Source organism: Abrus precatorius, unplaced genomic scaffold, assembly GCF_003935025.1.
Source record: "Abrus precatorius isolate BTA unplaced genomic scaffold, Abrus_2018 Scaffold9, whole genome shotgun sequence".
In the NCBI taxonomy this organism is placed as follows: Eukaryota; Viridiplantae; Streptophyta; class Magnoliopsida; order Fabales; family Fabaceae; genus Abrus; species Abrus precatorius.
The window spans coordinates 11826573-11844385 of record NW_020874439.1 but is presented as its reverse complement, the minus strand read 5'-3'; the positions used below and the strand labels follow the sequence as shown (position 1 = coordinate 11844385).

Sequence of the window (17813 nt, the reverse complement as noted above, 5' to 3'; positions counted from 1 at the left end):
AAACTACAATTAGCAGGAAAGTATATTGAAACATTTGTACCAATGGCTAAATTTGAAGATAATAAAATGATGTTAGCATTTGCTACACAAAACAATACAAAGACTTTTCAAATGAATATTAAAACTTCCTGTTTTATTGAATAATTTTTTTTGAAACAACCACTTAATTTTAAAGATATTGCCTCTTCTAATCTTATTTTCATGTTTAAAAATGCTGTGCATGATTTGAAACAAGTTTTTAGATGTTCCTATAAAAGACAGTTATTTTTTTTCTTGTTTCAAATGGTTTTAAAAGAGAAAAAGTTGATAGACTCTTTTTCAAAAGATAATTATACTGAGATTTATTATATTTCAAATCTCCGTAAATGATATAATCTTTAGTATCACCGATGAATCTCTACGTGAAAAAATCTCTAAGCTAATCTAGAGTGAGCTTATGATGAGTGTGACAGAAGAGCTTTTTTTTTCTTAAACTAAAAATCAAACAAAAAGTAGAAGAAATCTTGACATTTGTTTGGATTAGTTGGTTGGTTCATCTCTTTTCTCTTATAAATACATTGTTGAACAATCATGTGAATAATCTTAATTCAATCAATTTCAAAGTTTCCTACGGATCCTCTTCTCTATTTCTACCTTTTGTATGTTACCATATCATCTTTTTCCAACATCTTAAAGTTCTGAGATGATATTACTCTCTGATCCTTCTGTGGAGAGCTTTGGTTCTGCAAAGAAAGATGATGAAGGAATGCAAGTTGCAATTGAAATTCCAGCTTTTGTGGAGGTAAAGCATCTTTGTGTTGGGGACCATTGATTGGGGGAAGATGAAAATTGTAAGGAAAAATCTGACCTCTATGAAGGGAAAGAAGAAAGTTATGAAAGATAAGCCAAAATCAAAGAATCAAGAAAAGCTCAGCTGTGATGATAGGCCTAATGAGAATGGTGCCATATTCAAGACTACAACTCTTATACCCTTCTTACCCATGGACCTATCCAAGAATATTTAAATATTTAGAACTACTAACCTCAGGTTTTTTATAAGAAAAATGAATATTTCAAGTTAGTAAGATATTGTAATACTGACTATGTTGTAGATTGAGTTAAAAAAAATGTACAAATGAAAGATTCTATTTCATTTTAGCAAATTTGATATCATAGTCTAGGAGAAAGCAAAGTTTCATTCTCTTTCAACACGGTAGCTGAGTATTGTCAATTTAATGCAAGCTAGTATTCACAACTACTAAAAAAACATCAACTAAAGAAATATTCGATCTTTAATCATCATACAGTTGGGTTATATGATAATACCACTTCTATGAGTCTATTTAAAATTTCTGTTTAGCATTCTAGGGCAAAATATATAGAAATTATACACCACTTCATAAAAAAAATGTTCAGAAAAATATTTTTTATGAATTAAATTTCATTGATTTTAAAAAACATTGAGCTAACATATTTACAAAAAAAAATATTTGATTTAAATTAAGTTTTAAAATTAATAATAAGAGATATAAAGAAAGTAAATATAAAATTTTGGTCTAAAACCTTCAATATGTTAATAAGATATTACTTATATTAAGTCCCTAAAATTTTTTATTTATATTTATTTATTTATAAAAAAAGATAAATTTATCGATTTTATTATTATCAATTTTTAGAAATAAGTTTAAGCATTTAAAATAAAAAATAAGTATTTATTATAATTTTATATTTCTAATATAATAACTTTTTTACTTAATTAGGTTGAAAATATTTCAAATATTCTCGACTCGTTAATCGGTGAATTTACGGCCAAATATCGGAAACTAGCTTGTAAATGATTTACAAAACATAAACCGGCGCCATGGAAGCTTGAACACCGTGCAAAGCACAATTTCGCGCATAAACATCATAAAAGAGAAACGCAAAGCCTTAAAAGATATAGAATCCAAACGGATAATTATAGACGCGGTCTCATCCTGCTACGCTAACACACGGCGGGATCACCGGTGACGGCAGAGGAGTGGGAGGAGGAGCGAGTGGATTCGGCCAATGAGTCTGGATCGGAGGAGAATGGCGGCGAGTGGAGACACAGATCCTCCTCCATTGTGCGTGACTGTTGATGCAGTGACTCAAGAAGTGCAAAAGATGCTTTCTTACTAGATACTGTTTAAAATATGTTAAAAGAAAATTATTTATAAATATTAATTTTAAATATTAAAATATTTAAATAACATAATAGTATTATAATAATAATAAACCGGATTTATTCGACTCGTTATTTAATGGAGAAAAGTTGAGGGCTGAACTAAAATAACAACAACAACCAAAATTTATTTTATTAGGTAGAATCAGATACATGATCATACGATTTTATTATGTTTGATTAAAAATTAAATTTTTAATTAAAATCTATATTTTAATAATTTTCTTAATATTCTTTTGAGTTTTTTTTATCTTTCTTTTATTGGACTAAAAATTATGTATTTTTTTTTTATTGTCACTTCTAAAAATATTTTCTGTACACAATTAAACTATTTTTTTTAGTAATTTTTTTTTACTATAGGTGTTATTTTAATATTTTTTTGTATATTATTATTTTATATTATGTTCTTTTTTTACTCCTAATTTTTTTTTATATTCCTTTAAAGCGATAGCTAATTGAATTATTGTATGATAAAATTTTTCGTTCAACTTAATAGGTATTCTATAATTACAAATAATTCATGAAACCTTTCTCCATTCTAACCATCTAGTTTGTATTGTGTAACTAACATTTTTATTAAATTTTCTATCATTTTGTATAATTAATCTCAAGAACTTGTGGTATAATATCATCTCTAAGTTTGACTTTTAACACATGATCCTTATCTCATTTTTTTGTTAAACCTACAATGCTTGTACTTTGTCTTACTTTTAATTAAGTGAAAATTCTTAGATTTTGAGGTCTCCATTCTTAACTTAAGTTTAATATTCATCTCCTCTTTCGAATATTTTGACTAACATTGAGGAATATTTTTTTGTATGTAATTTGTAACACATCTAAAACAAGAGCTCAAAACAAAACTTTGATATAAATGTATTCTAGTTAGGAAGTCCTTAAATATGTCTTTAGGAGTTCTCACATACGTAGTTACTCTTCCATACATGTTTTGTATAGTCTGAATATATATTACATTGATCCCTTTCTTTTTTGAAGTTTTCCATAGCACTTCTCTTGATACCTAATCATGTGCTTTTTTCAAGTAAATAAAAATAATGTGTAAGTTCTTTTACTAATAGTTTTTCAGCATCTTTTGTGAAAAATATATAACTTTTGTTGTGGACTTTCTTGTCATAAAACCATTAATTTTCTGCAATCTCAATTTCCTCTCTATCCTATGTTTAATCACATTTTTTCATAATGACTTATGAGTTTAATTCCTCTATAATTTACACAAATTTTATATATCAATTTTATTGTTATATATATGAACCAAAGTGTTCTTCCTCCATTTATACTTATATTTCAAAACTTTTCTAAAATTCTATAGAGATATTATCAAGACCTATCACTTTTAAATTTTACATATATTAAGAACTTCTTTTATAGTATGTCAAATTTAACTTATTAGTTTGGACTTTTAATCTTATTAAATTTTTCACTTACTCTTTGTCCTTTGTTAAAAAATTTATAGAAATATTATCTTTATCTGAAACCAAAACTTTTTCTTTTTCATCTTTAATACATATAACTTGATCTAAGATTTTAGATTTTTTCTTTATTTTTAGCAAGTTTATAAATTTTTATTTCTCCATATTTTATCTTAAAATCTCAATAAAACTCTTCAAAAGGATTAAATTTTAATAAAAATATTTTTAAAGACTTATCATAAAAATAATTCTTTTATAAAGATTAAAAACATAATTAAACTTATTTTTTTAAAAATAAATATTATTTTTAAATATTTAAAGTCAATGATAACATTGTAATAATGTATTAATAAATTAAAACATTGATAAAAAAAACTTGTTAACAAAGTGACAAGTGTAAAACAATTATCATAAATAAAAATTAACTCAAGAAAGTAACAAATTTGAAAAGCAAAATGATATATTTACTTTCTTGTTCATGAAAAACAAAACCCAAATGGAGGCTTGAAGTTAGGTTCTTCTCTGTTCTTCTGTGTGCTTAGCGCTGCCTCGGAACACCACCAATCATTTTTAACGGATAGGATAGAAAGAGAAGACTTCGAAAACTCTCACTCACTCTCAACACACAGAACCAAACATCACTTTAAAAAATGGCGACACTCTCCATCTCCACACCAACCTCTCTCTCATTCACTTCATCCTCCATCTTCTTCTCTTCACACGCCAAATTCAAATTCCCCATTCTACCCCTCAAAACAACCACTAATTCCCCAAAACCCCTTTCCCTCAAATGCAAAATCGCCACTATCCCAGTCCTCAATTTCACCGGCGAGAAAGTTGGTGAGTCTTTTCTCGACCTTAAATCCGCTCCGGCGGACACCGCGCGTGCCGTAGTTCACCGTGCCGTTATCACTGACCTCCAGAACAAACGGCGTGGCACGGCGTCTACGCTCACGCGCGGAGAAGTGCGGGGAGGCGGTAGAAAACCCTATCCTCAGAAGAAGACGGGCCGGGCCCGTCGTGGGTCGAATCGGACACCTCTCAGGCCCGGTGGAGGCGTAATTTTTGGGCCCAAGCCCAGGGACTGGAGCATAAAGATCAACCGGAAGGAGAAGAGGCTGGCGATATCGACGGCGATGGCGAGCGCCGCCGTGAACACTTTCGTGGTGGAGGATTTCGCGGCGGAGTTTGAGGAGAAGCCGAAGACGAGTGATTTCATCGCCGCCATGAAACGCTGGGGGCTTGACCCTAAGGAGAAGGCGATGTTCTTGATGATGGAAGTTCCGAAGAACGTGATGCTGTCGAGTAGGAACATTGGGACGTTGAAGGTTTTGACGCCGAGGACGCTGAATTTGTTTGATATTCTCAATGCTGATAAGCTCGTTCTTACACCTGGTGCAGTGGATTATTTGAACCAGAGGTATGGGGTTGATTACCAAGGAGATGATGATGATGATGAAGAAGAGGAAGAAGAAGAAGGTAAATGTTTAGTGTTGGTTTATTTTGATTTATGATTTGCGTTGCGTTAAGTTTTAATTTATAGTCATTTCATGTCTATGGTTGAATTCCATTATTGAGTTATTTTTTCTAATTGGTTTGGCATAATTTTTGTGGGGAATTTAATGACTTGTGGTTGTATATTGAGAAACATTTGATGAGATCAGTTTTGATGCGTGGCATTTCAGTAGTTATGTTGCTATTGGAAATTGGAAACTGAGATTTCTCATGTCTGCAATTTGAACTTTGTCACTACGAGTGATCGATTTGTGTGGTGGTGTTCATGTTTCTGCAGTATATAAATGCTGGAAAGACTGAAATTGTCTTCTTTTTCCAATATTCTTTTTTTATGTGTTTTACCTATTGAAAGCCATTGCTCACCCTTAGGTTTAGGTTACACTGAACTTGCTTCTGTGCACAATACATTGCCATTTCTTAACAAAATTATTCTCTTGGCTCATTTAAAAGATACGAAGTCAGTGTAGAAGTTCAGTGGAGTCACTTGTATATCAGTTTGAGAGTTGTTTGTGTGCATTCGACGTTCAAATCAGCAGTTGGCTTAAACCTTAAATGCACATTCATTCTCCAACGTAGGAATTGCTTATTATGTTTGTGGAAGAGCTTATGATGGTTTGAGAGAAAGGTTTCTGACCTTATTGCTTTCTATTTGGGATACAGGACCTGACACAGAGGATGGCGATGAGGTCAATTAAGGGTTTGAAGTTTTCTTTGTGTCATTTTATAGAGGAAATTGCTGATGCAGGGGATGGAAGGTTTGAAGTCTTATTTGTACCAATTTATATGTTTCTTTCTTTTCCATCATATAGGATCTTAATCCTGGCAGCGTGATTTGCCTTTGTCCCACTTACAATCATATTAGTTTGCAGGCTCCTTTGTGTAATTTATTGAATCAATTTTGTTGCTTGTAGTTCTTTTTGTGCAAATGCATATAAATGGATAAGTCAATTTTTTTGAATAAATTTTGTTGCATGTAGTACCTTTCTTAGGAAATTATTTTCTTTGAAGCTTGTGGAGGCTACTATTAGATTCACTCATTCATAGTGTATTGATAACTGGTACATCTTTTCCTGGACTGACTCTTGCCTATGCTTTCTTCAAATTTTTGTTCTGCTGCTGCTGGTGCTTGTGTATTGGTGAGATGAGTTAGTTTCCTTGCTGATAGGGTGTGAAAGTGGTGAGTTATTTTCAGTAACATCCTAATAGGTGGTGGTGGGTGGTTGGAGTTAATATTTTATTTCCATTTCTGATTTTCATGATTTTCTATATATTTTTTGTCAAAATTATAAACATTCTAAGATTAGCATGGCGTGTATTTCATTACTTCTGCATTTTGTCAATGTAGATTTGTAGGTGAACTTTGATCAATGGCATGATTTTTAACTTTGAAGATGGAAGGTCAAGATTAGTTTAGCCATTGATTAGTTTTCTTTCTCTAATGATGTCTCTACGACCTTTAAATCAATTATATAATGAATGTGGCAAAGGAGGTCTGCCATATCAGCCTTGGAATAGGTGAACAGATTGAACTGCCAGGTACTTTGTGATGTGGAGATTCAAGATGTATATTGGTAAACCTCGCATTGAATATGCAGTCTCATGCTGATCCTTTATGCTATAGGGAGCTTTTGTCTACTTATTCCCTGGTGGAAAAAGTTCCTTCTCCATTTCAATCATAAAATCTTTGTTCATTAATGAAATAGATTCCTTAACAGACACACCTAATGTGCAGAAGTGTTTTAAAGTGTACATTCGTGGATAAGTTGAATTTTCACAACTACTACGAGAAAATCGTTTGTATGCTACCATTAGACTCTTGCACTAAATTAATATTGATGTACTTCTTATCTAAAATGGGAGGCTCGTGGTTGAAAGCGAATCTTATCGATCGATATATTATATTAGTATACTTTGATAGTGTTAATATTATTCACAATTTTATCCAATGTTATCCGTTGACTTGAACCTTTACATTCTCTGGTTTTGTGTCTTGTTCAACTTAACAATTACTTATTTTTATTAACTTAATGAGAGAACTATTTAAAACTAACAGATTATTTCTTTAAATTTATGCAATATTAAACATGTACTTACACGTTGGACAGAATAACTGCTCAAAAGAGGATAACATAATTCTGCAACGCAGTGTTTAACGTCTTAATATTTGTTTGTTTAAAATTTTGGTAGAATTAATTTTGAACCGATGAATCAGATTGAAATATACTAAATGAATTCCAGTCACATACGTCACACAAAAATGTGGATCATGATATAAGAAATTGGTTTTTACTGTAAATTAAACAAACTCTTAAATTGAGAAGAGAGTTTTGGAAGGAGGGGACATTTTTTAATTTTAAATTAAAAAATTATATGTATTAAATTTATGTTAATATATCAATTTATATTTTTTATTTTAAAAAATATTAATTTAAATATATTTATTTAAAATACCAAAATTTTCTTCTCCGATACTCAATCACCTTCAGACAACTCCTTAACTACTTCACATAAAGCCTTCATTGCCTTTAAGTTGTAACTGTTCCATATTTGAGACAGTTTTGAACTAAGAGCAATTTATATTTTAGAGGTAGGCAAGTATGCTATTCGGGAGGGGAGTCAATGTCACTTTTGGACTAAAGTGAGTTTCTGGTAAAAGGATTTGACTTGTCAAAAAGAAAGGTACGTTTAGAGGATAAAATGTAGAGTTGTTGATTGGAAAATCAATACATGAGATTTTAATTTCATAATTTGTTATATTTTATTACCATCTTAATGTTTGTAAGTCTGTATTTTTTTTTTATAGTATGTTCTTCATTTTAAATTAGTCAAATTTTAAATAAAATATTAATATATTGTGAGTGCTCCTTTGGTCTAATGTAACTTTTTTTTTACTTCAACAACATTACTTAGCTTGTTGCCCAATTTAAGATTGTAGAAGAGAATGAACTTAAAATTGAATAGTTTATTTATATAAAAAGACTTGATAATTTATACTTATGACTTTCTTTCTTATATACCTTTTAAATTGTTAAATTAATAATGTGATACTTTTTTTTATCTAGCCCTTTTCTTATAAGTCTAACATTTGCAGATTTTGTTTTCTCTCCTTCTCTTTATCTTTATTATCTAGTGTTGTGTTCCTTTTCTTAAGTTTTATTTAGATTTTACAAGACTATTTTATTTTTTCATTCGGCTTTACCCCTTCTCCCTTTTTGTTAATTTTAAGCCTTTCATTTTTTTTGGCTTTAAGTTTTTTTTTCTTAAACTAAGCTATACTATAATAAAATTTGAGTGTTAATCCAATTTAAGATTGAAAGAGAAAATGAACTTATGCTTTGGTAACCAGTTTGTTTAAAATATTTTGACAATTTAGATCACGTTTTTTTTATTTATATACTCTTTAATTTTGTTATTACACTTATATTATTTAATCATGCAAATAACTTGTGGCTATGTAACTTTTTTCTATAATTCTACTAGCAGTTGCAGATTAGGTTTGATCTTTTATATTTATAGAATGAAATGAGTCGAAAGGTGGAACCAAATCATTAACAAATATATCTTATATATGATATGCTTAATAGCGGTCAATTTGAAAAATTCTAAAGTCTGTTCTAAGAAGCTACGATCTTGAAGTGCAATTAGTTAGCCATAAACAAAGTATGGTATTAAATGAGTAACAAAAGTAGGTGTCACATGCATATATATACGTACATATGAACATGTTATTTCTTTTATTACAGTAATTAGCTTGCATTGCCGCACTAATCTATATGCTACAACAATAATCATAGCTACGTGCATTGTCCTCCAACTCCAACTAGACGCAAAATTTGACAAAATGGTATTAAAATTTTGAGTTTATCTGTAGGACTTCATGTTTTTGGTGGCTGAGACTGATTAATAAACCCGTTTTTACCAACTCTTTATGGCTTGCTTGTAGTTCCAAATCATTATGAAGTATGAGAATTAAAATTTATAACATATTTGATTTATATGTTCTGTTAAAACTTATAAACCAAAAATTTACATATTATTTATAAATAATAATATATATGCACGAGAATAATATTTCATATTTAATTGGCTCAACGTGAATTTTGAGCTATTTAAATGATATTAATTATCTTTTATGTAAATGTGTCATGCTATTATTAGGTAGCTGTAAAATAAATAGAAAAAAAGAGATAAAATTTGCTACAAAATTGGATACAAAAAAAAAATAAAAATGTCGCTACATAAAGCTACAGAGTGCTGGAATTTAATGGTAAATTTCATCGTAGATCAGGAAATTTTGTGACAAACATAATTCTACACTAAAATAGAGAAAGATCACTTAAATTTAATAAAAGAACAAGAACCGGTGAATTTTTTTTATTTTGTCAAATGTATCATTAACATTTTGATTTTTTTTTTATCATCTTCCCAGGTTTTTGAGGCATCAAATGTATAGATTATATTAAAATAAGATGAGGTGATAAAATATTAATTCTTGTGAATTGTGAACAATTTTATAGATTTGATATTCTCTGAGACTTTTAAATGTAACCGTTGAATCAATAAAATTTACTTTTGATATGAAGTTATTTAATGTGTCATTTTACTAAAATTGATAGCTAATATCATTTGATCTTATCTTCATATATAAATATGGTTAAGGTTATACAACCCATTTTTATATATATGGCTCAAATTTGTTCCTCTTACTATAAGTTAAACATACTTTTTTCACTATATACATTTCTTATGTATACATATAGTATACATATAGCTTATGTATTTAATTAGGAAGTTATTTTCATACAAGAGTAAGAAGAGTAAATCTTGATCATATAATCATTCATAGATAGTGAATATTAAAAATTTTGTAATGTTACATGATATTTTAAAAGTTATATAATTTTTTAAAAATGTACACATGACATGGGTAAAAGATAAATTTATTAATGTTGATTCTAAATATTTATAAAACTAATTACACAAATTAAATCTTACATACATTAGCATATTGTCACTAATAAAGAAAAGTAAGTAAAAAAGAGAATAAAGAAAAGGATAAATTGAATAGTTAAAATGATATTACTAGTATAAAATTAAAGTTAAAAGTAAGATAGTTCAATGAATATAAAATAAAAAAGTTGAATATTAAAAAGAGTTAAAAAAAATATTTTTAGTAGTTCACCTTGTTGAATTTAATAGTTTTTGAGATAGGTTAGCTTAAGAAAAAGTAAGTGAAATTAATTGTTATTTATGTATATCAGATTGTCAACATAGGTGGCTCCTCCAATATTGAAAGCTTCAGGCAATGATGAATTGGCTTTAAAAGGAGGTGTTCTTGCAAGAAATATTTCAATCTTCAATTTAGTAGAAATTTAGTTAGAATGAGAGTATGACAATGTGTAGATTATATACATGAATCATAAGGATTCCTCTATTATATGAATTTTAGTTGATTTTATTTATTTGCACACATGATTTTGTAATCGTTTGATATGGAATTGTGTCCTTTATTTTTTATGGATAGTTGTGGCGTGTCTATAAAAGTTGTTTGTAAAAGATGTCAAAATATGACGTGTATGTGTGATGTTTGAGTTACTTTAGTTAGAGTTGAGGTAAGATTTATTTTAATTTTTCATGTGTCTGGTTGATCTTACTATTAATATGCAATCTAACTGTGATATGAGAAATGTATCTCTACAAAGGCACTTTCAAGTATACCAATAAAGTAATAATAATGAAATAATGTGTGTATATGGTGTAATAACTTCACATGACACCGTTAGTTAATTGTAACCTCATAAAGTTCTAAAAACCTTGATGGTAAAGGCTTCACCAATAGGCTATGTTCTCTGAAGGCATTAATAAATACTTAGACGGGGTTTGATATCCACAATCTTTTTAAGTGAGATTTTTAGAAATGTATTTCTTAGTAACTTGTTATCTATGTATATTTACTAAGCAACTTTCCCTGAAATCTTTTTATTTTCTCTCATTTTCATATTTGGTATTAAAAAATTTATTCAAGAATATTATTACTTTTACAAAAATATTTTTAACTTAAATAAAAGTCATATAAAGTTATGCAAATAATGACAACAAGTAAACCAACAAAAAAAAAAAAGAATGAGTAGAGCAGCGCAAATAATGGTAATTAAGAGAGGGAAATAAACAAAAATAAGAGCACATGTTTATTAAAGAGTAGGAACAGAATAACTATGGAAGATAGAACATGAGAGAGACGAGTGAAGTAGAAAGAAGAGAAAGTGCAAAAATGATTTAGAATTGATAAAGTAAAGTAGAATAAAAAAGTGCATTTTTATCCAAAAATTTTAGATTCCCAAAAAAGTTAAGGATACTCACTTATTGAGATAGGAAAATAAAAATTTAAATTTCTTCATAATTCAAGTTTCTCGAGAATCTCATATTCTTAAAAATATTTTTTTGTATCTTATACTAAACATGGGTAATAAAACTTTATAAATAACATTCTCGAAAAAGTTAAAAGATTTCAAATAACAAATATCCCCTTACGAGAGAAAGTAAGTAGTCTTTAAAAAATATATTTTAATTATTAATAATAAAAGGAAGATTAACAAGGAAAAAAACATAAGATTCTATAAGCAAACTTAATTATAGAAATATTTTGAATCATGCATCAAATTTATGAGACAAAAAGATGATTATGAGTATTAAATAATATATGACCGTCGAGTTAAATAATAGAGTTATTAATTAATTTTAAAAAGTCAACATTAAAGAACTCGTTTTAACTTTAAAAGTTCGTTAATTTTTTTTTTTTAAATTTAGAAGGGGTACAAGTTAGAATTAGATTAAAAAATTGATAGACAACATTGTTAAATAATTTAAAGACCTTAAATAAAAAAATTAAGTTTTAAAATCAATAAAATCATAATAAAAAGCAGAAGAAATATATGTATTTAAATTAGTTTATTTTAAAAATTGACCTTTTTTTAGTTTTATATTAAAAGATATTTAAAAAATAATTATTTCTTGAAAATTATTATTTCACAAACACGCGCGAAACTACCTTATTTATAATTTCTTTTTACTAACATGCCCCCCAAAAAATTGAATATATACCAAAATTATGAAAAAAGGTTTCACTCGAAATGGAAATGATGAAAAAATTTACAGCTTAAAATAAAAATAAAAATAAAAACCTGGACATAAATTTAGAACATTAGGTTCAAAAGAAAGTCTGAGCTAATAAAATTGTTTAAGACAAAGTCACTTAGCTCAATAATGAAGGCACGCCCACCTGTCCCATTCAGAACTGGTGAAAGAGCATCCAAAATTTAATGGAAGTGTTTGAAGCAAATGAACATTGTAAGCCTGAGCATGAACAATGTTTGTCATATATAGTACTGAAAAAATAAATAAAACATGATAACAACCATAAATATAAATACATGAAGGGATTGAAATCTTCTAAAGTCTTTTCTTCTAAAAAAATCTTAATTACATTTTAAAATCCATATTTTAATCTATCTATCTATATATATATATATATATATATATATATATATATATTCTTTTATTATAATTACTCACACTTATTTTTTATAATTTTTTGATTATAAAAATTAAGTCTGATATCTCAAATTCTGCTCAAATATATGTTGGGAATATATCAAAAATGTGATGTGACATTGATTATATAGGCCAAAATTTAAATTAAAATTTTCCAACTGTTGAAAGCGATTTTCTTATATCATCATATACAAGTTTAAATATAATAGAACATGCATGTATAAACCATTGGATGATAATTGTATTTCCTTCATGCAATTATTTTCCAGCTGTACATGATCTATTGGTCCTTGAAGTAGAGAGCTAATACGTACCTAGCCAATGCTTCCATTCAATTCTTTAGTTTGAAAGAGTTGCCATCTATTTTCTCAACCTTGCTTTTCTAGATTCATGTATATATATATTCATCAATTTATAATTATAATAGTGTAGTGTGGTCCTACAATGGTGGCTTCATCATTATGTGCAAGCTGTCAAATTCTCAACCTAATCCTACTTTTGATTTCAAAAGTAATGTTATTTCATGGGCTAAATGGCCAATAAGATAACATATCAATACATGAATATATATTGTTCATGCTTTAACAACTTATACCAAACAACTATGACTTTACAGCAAACCAAGGAATGCAGATTTATGAAGACATATAAATCAAACGTGAGGAACACTATAGCAAGTGATATATAGTTTAAATTTCTTTTTGTGCCTCTAGAGAATAGAAATGTTGTGTCGTCATTCTAAACTAATCTCCATATCATGATGTAAAGTATCTGAGTATTAGGTAGCAATAACTACCAAAAAATAATTCAAAATGTGTGAGAGGTGTAATATGTTGAAGCATGAGTGGTTTAGGTATACAATTGCTTCATCTACATGCTGCATCCTTTTGTGTGGATTGCTTTGACTTGCTTTGGTCATGTAGATGCACAAGTTTGCTAGTTTTTTCTGTTCAAGCTAAAATAAAAAGTGAATTCCTTGCTAGCCAACAAAAATATCTTGTTAGTTAATATGATTTTTTTTGGTTTCTTGTTGATGTGAATTTGACTTTTCTGTGGTAGGTACCTTATTTTAGAACCAAAGAGAACAGAGAATAAACATTTTCAATCGTCAATGAATAAAATTGAAGTAGACTTTCACAAAGGTCACTTTAAATGAATTTAAGCATAAGTTTTTGTAGAAACAAAAAGGGTTGATAAAATAAATAATTTTATGTTAAAATTAATTACATTAATACATATTTTAATTTAATTGGTGACATAAGTTTGAATTTTAATAAACGCAGTTAGATAGTTTTGTCGCCAGTAAATAAATTCAGTGAAAGATATTCTTCTATTTTTAGAATATATATATTTTTAAATTATGGGGTGTACAAGTTAATTTTAACTTATTAAAAAATTTATTTGTTTTATTACTTATTTTCTTCTTTTACTAGTATTTTTTATAAAAGGTTATTCAATTTGAGTTAAAGTCATAATTTTACCATTTTAACGGTCAAGTTTTCATTAAATGCAGAAATTTTTTACTTTTTTCTCTAAGATAAAATTTCATCAAATTCAATAATTTTATTACTCTTATCATATTTATTATTTTTTATGGGTAAGCATCACATTCAACGGATTTTTTTTTATCTTAGTTAAGCCTCTTCTTTGTCCCAAATTATAAATCCGGAGCCACAATAACACATTTAAATATTTAATGAGTAGGTGGAAATGTTATGAATGATGAATTTTTATAACCCACGTTTGTTTTCTTTGGTGAATTAAATATTTTAAATGTGTATTTTTGGAACCGAGTAAAAGTATAGTTGAACCTTTATGCGTAAGATATTAGACCATGAAAATATTCATATCCATCCACAAGCCTTCCACATGCAAGATTATATATAATAATTTGTAGCACACCTCAGTTGAACCATTTTTGGCCACTTTCGTTTGACCGGTTATGGTCACATACACCTAATGCTCCAAATGCTTGTCCAATTTGTTTAAACGATGCTTGGAAAAGAAGAAAAAAAATAGGAGAATATTGCGAAATGTGGAAGAACAAAGAACATGTTGACAATTCTTTGTTTCTGTCCTAGTTATTCCCTTCTCTAGAAACAATCTCTCATGACCATGAAATTAGTACTTGGAACCTCCTTAAAGTGTTAAACTACCCATCATAACATTCTTTTAATTATATAAAGAGTGAGAATGTGTTTGGGTAATCAATAACTTAGTTGATAAATTGCTATTATAAAATTTATAGTATAAATTTGATCATGGGTGTACATCGGATAAATTTCTAAATAGACATTTATAAGTCACTAAATGTTTTTAAAAAAATCAAACTTCTTTTATAAACAAAAATTGGTTTATACCCATAAATTTTAGAGAAAAAAATTCTAAAAAATAATATCTATGAATTGGTTTTAATTTATAGAAAAATATTTGTAAAATCTTCAAATTATACCATAAAATTTGTTATAATAATTTTTTTAGAAAATATTAACAAATTATACAAAAAAATAAATTATTTTTTAATAAACTCTTCATAGTTTCTTAAAACGTTTCCTTAAGTCAATTAAAAAAATATGGCTACCTCAATTTAAAGTTGGTAAGATGGTGATTGTAATCTAAAAGTTGATAGCAAGGTGACCACAAAAGTTTGTGTGAATCCACTTGGCGTTACTAAGACATGATGCCAATGCACAATCCACGATCTTTCCTTTAACGCTTGCCTTAATAATAGTTTGTGCGTTTTCTAATATAGAATATTTAGTTTGAACATTCAAAGAACAATTTCCTTCCAAAAACTTTTAGCATTTTGTGTTCTTATATGAAGATATTGGTTTTGATATTACTTATTGGATCGAGAGGTTATACAACAATAACAAGAAGTTATAATTATTAATTAGGACAAATGATTTTTTTCTTAAATTTATTAGCAACCACCAATATTGAACATTTTTTTAATAAATTTCAATTCATAATATTTAGTATTATCTTAAATTTTATTCATATTGTGTTAGATACATTGCGGGAATTTTGGATATTCCTATCTGGAAATACAAACAAAGATTATAGTAATACAATAATTATTATGACTAATGCAATCTTTGGAATACTAATGTTATTTTAATTTTAAATTGATATCTTATTGTTATTTTATACTACTTTAATATATGTGCAATAATTGACTGGGTAATGCCACTTGCCAATATGTGAAATGTACATTAGCAACCAAGTCAGAATTTATGGGAAAGAATCTCAATGCATTAGGTAGAGGCAGGCTTTAGAGGAGGGTGACAGGGTCAATAACTACTCACTATTTTATCCACAAGCCTAGAGAAGTTGGTGACATAGTAAAGTAAATGAAGGAGTTGGTATTATATATATGATCCTCCTTGCTTTGCATTTTATTGTCATTGGTTCAAGGTCTTCTGCTTACACAACCTTTCTTGTAAACTTTTTTGAGTCTTAGAATAGAAGAGGCTATAGACATGGCTAGAACAATTTTAGCTTCTTTCTTGGTTCTGATGTTGGCTTTTCCCACTGCATTTGGAACTGACTTTACTGTTGGTGATAGCGGTGGATGGACCCTAGGAACTGATTACAGCACATGGGCCGCTGGGAAATCCTTCAAAGTTGGTGATAATTTGGGTATGTTTCCTCTGTTTAACTCTTCAATTGCTTGTCTTTGTTTCTAGTGAAACATTGTTAAAAAAAATTATAGCACAGAAACTCAAGGAGCAAATTAAGGGTCTTGTTCTTTCCCTGAGTTTAATCATGAAAAGGTTGTAGTAATATGATAATCCATTATGTAGTTTCACATGATTTTATTTTTAGGCACGGTTTTGTAATGGGAAAAATTTTAATTTATGCACTGTTGGAAATTGGAATCTTCTTTTACCTGTTATATTATGATGTCTATGTGATTTTGTTACATAAGTTATGTCTTCCTATTGTTATAGAACACGCAGTAAACATTGATCTCACTGTTTTTCCTTTTTGGTCTAAAACTCATGTCTTCATAAAGCAAATGGTATCTAAGATTATAAATGATATAGTTTGATCATAAACTGCAGATTTTTATGCATTCCATGGCAGCTAACTAAATTGTCATTTGTTGAAAAACAGTGTTCAATTATGACTCCAACCATGCATTGGATGAGGTTAATGCGAATGGCTACAACGGCTGCAGTTCAAGCAATTCCATAAAGAGCTACCAAGATGGAAACACCAAAATTGCGTTGTCTTCACCAGGCAAAAGGTACTTCTTGTGCCCCAAACCAGGTCACTGTTCTGGAGGCATGAAGCTTGAAGTCAATGTAGTTGCTGCTAGTAGCACCCCACCAACCACCCCAAGTGGTTCTCCTCCTACCACCCCATCAACTGCTTCTCCTCCTTCTGAGTCTGGCACCCCTGCAACCAGCACTACTCCACCATCACCAAAGCCTAATGGAGCAAACACTGTTTCTAGTGCCATTAGTCTTTTGGTGGGGTCTTTCTTTGTGTCAGCAATTATGTTTGGTTTCATGGGCTAGGGAAGAGACAGTGCTGTTTACTCTTATTAATATGTTCCCGTTTTGTTTCAATTTGTGTGAATTTCATTTAATTTGAGATGTATATCTTGATCTTGATATGTATCACCCTTTAATAAGGAAAAAAAAAAAACATTTCTTTGACCATTTTCTCCTTCTTTTGATACCTTGTATGATGTTGACACTAGATATATACAATCTCTTGCTTCATTTGGGTTGGCAATAATTGACCTTGAAATAAAATTAGAGTTCACCCCATCTTCTAATGCATTGTGTAATTTACTTGCAATTACAAACACAACTGGCATAACATATAACAATTATCATTTAATTATAATATATAGATTTGGCCAACCACTACGATCCGTTACCATATGCTTATCACTTAAATTTAAAACAACTGCCTCAGCGTTGAATTATTGATCATTATTCTTTGATAAAATTATTTATTGGCAGAAGCTTAATACAATAATATATTGTATTAATGAATGATACTGCAAAATAAAAATTGCCATTAATCAATGCATCGTTAAAAAGGTATGTTGCAGCGCCTTCATGTTATGTGTGCAAGAAAGACAGTTTGGGAATTTAAAATATGAGACAACTGGATGGATT

General features: G+C 28.8%; 2 protein-coding genes across 3 annotated transcripts; both read left to right on the top strand.

Annotated features, from left to right (window-relative positions):
* The first annotated feature begins 4099 nt into the window (after window positions 1-4099).
* On the top strand, window positions 4100-7077 carry LOC113849471 (50S ribosomal protein L4, chloroplastic). Of its 2 annotated transcripts, XR_003502096.1 has the most exons (3): window positions 4224-5088; window positions 5785-5879; window positions 6470-7064. XR_003502096.1 is itself a non-coding variant. In XM_027479399.1 (2 exons), the coding sequence occupies exons 1-2, from the start codon at window positions 4260-4262 to the stop codon at window positions 5817-5819; spliced, it is 864 nt and encodes a 287-aa protein (XP_027335200.1). In that variant the 5' UTR covers window positions 4100-4259; the 3' UTR covers window positions 5820-7077. The 2 variants fall into 2 exon arrangements, 1 of the variants encoding a protein (XP_027335200.1); XM_027479399.1 differs by having other exon boundaries at window positions 4100-5088; window positions 5785-7077.
* An 8842-nt stretch (window positions 7078-15919) lies between these two features.
* LOC113850440 (uclacyanin-3-like) lies at window positions 15920-17342 on the top strand. The gene is made up of 2 exons (XM_027480994.1): window positions 15920-16317; window positions 16795-17342. Exons 1-2 carry the CDS (start codon window positions 16158-16160, stop codon window positions 17199-17201), a joined length of 567 nt encoding a protein of 188 aa, XP_027336795.1. The 5' UTR covers window positions 15920-16157; the 3' UTR covers window positions 17202-17342.
* The last annotated feature ends 471 nt before the right edge of the window (window positions 17343-17813 follow it).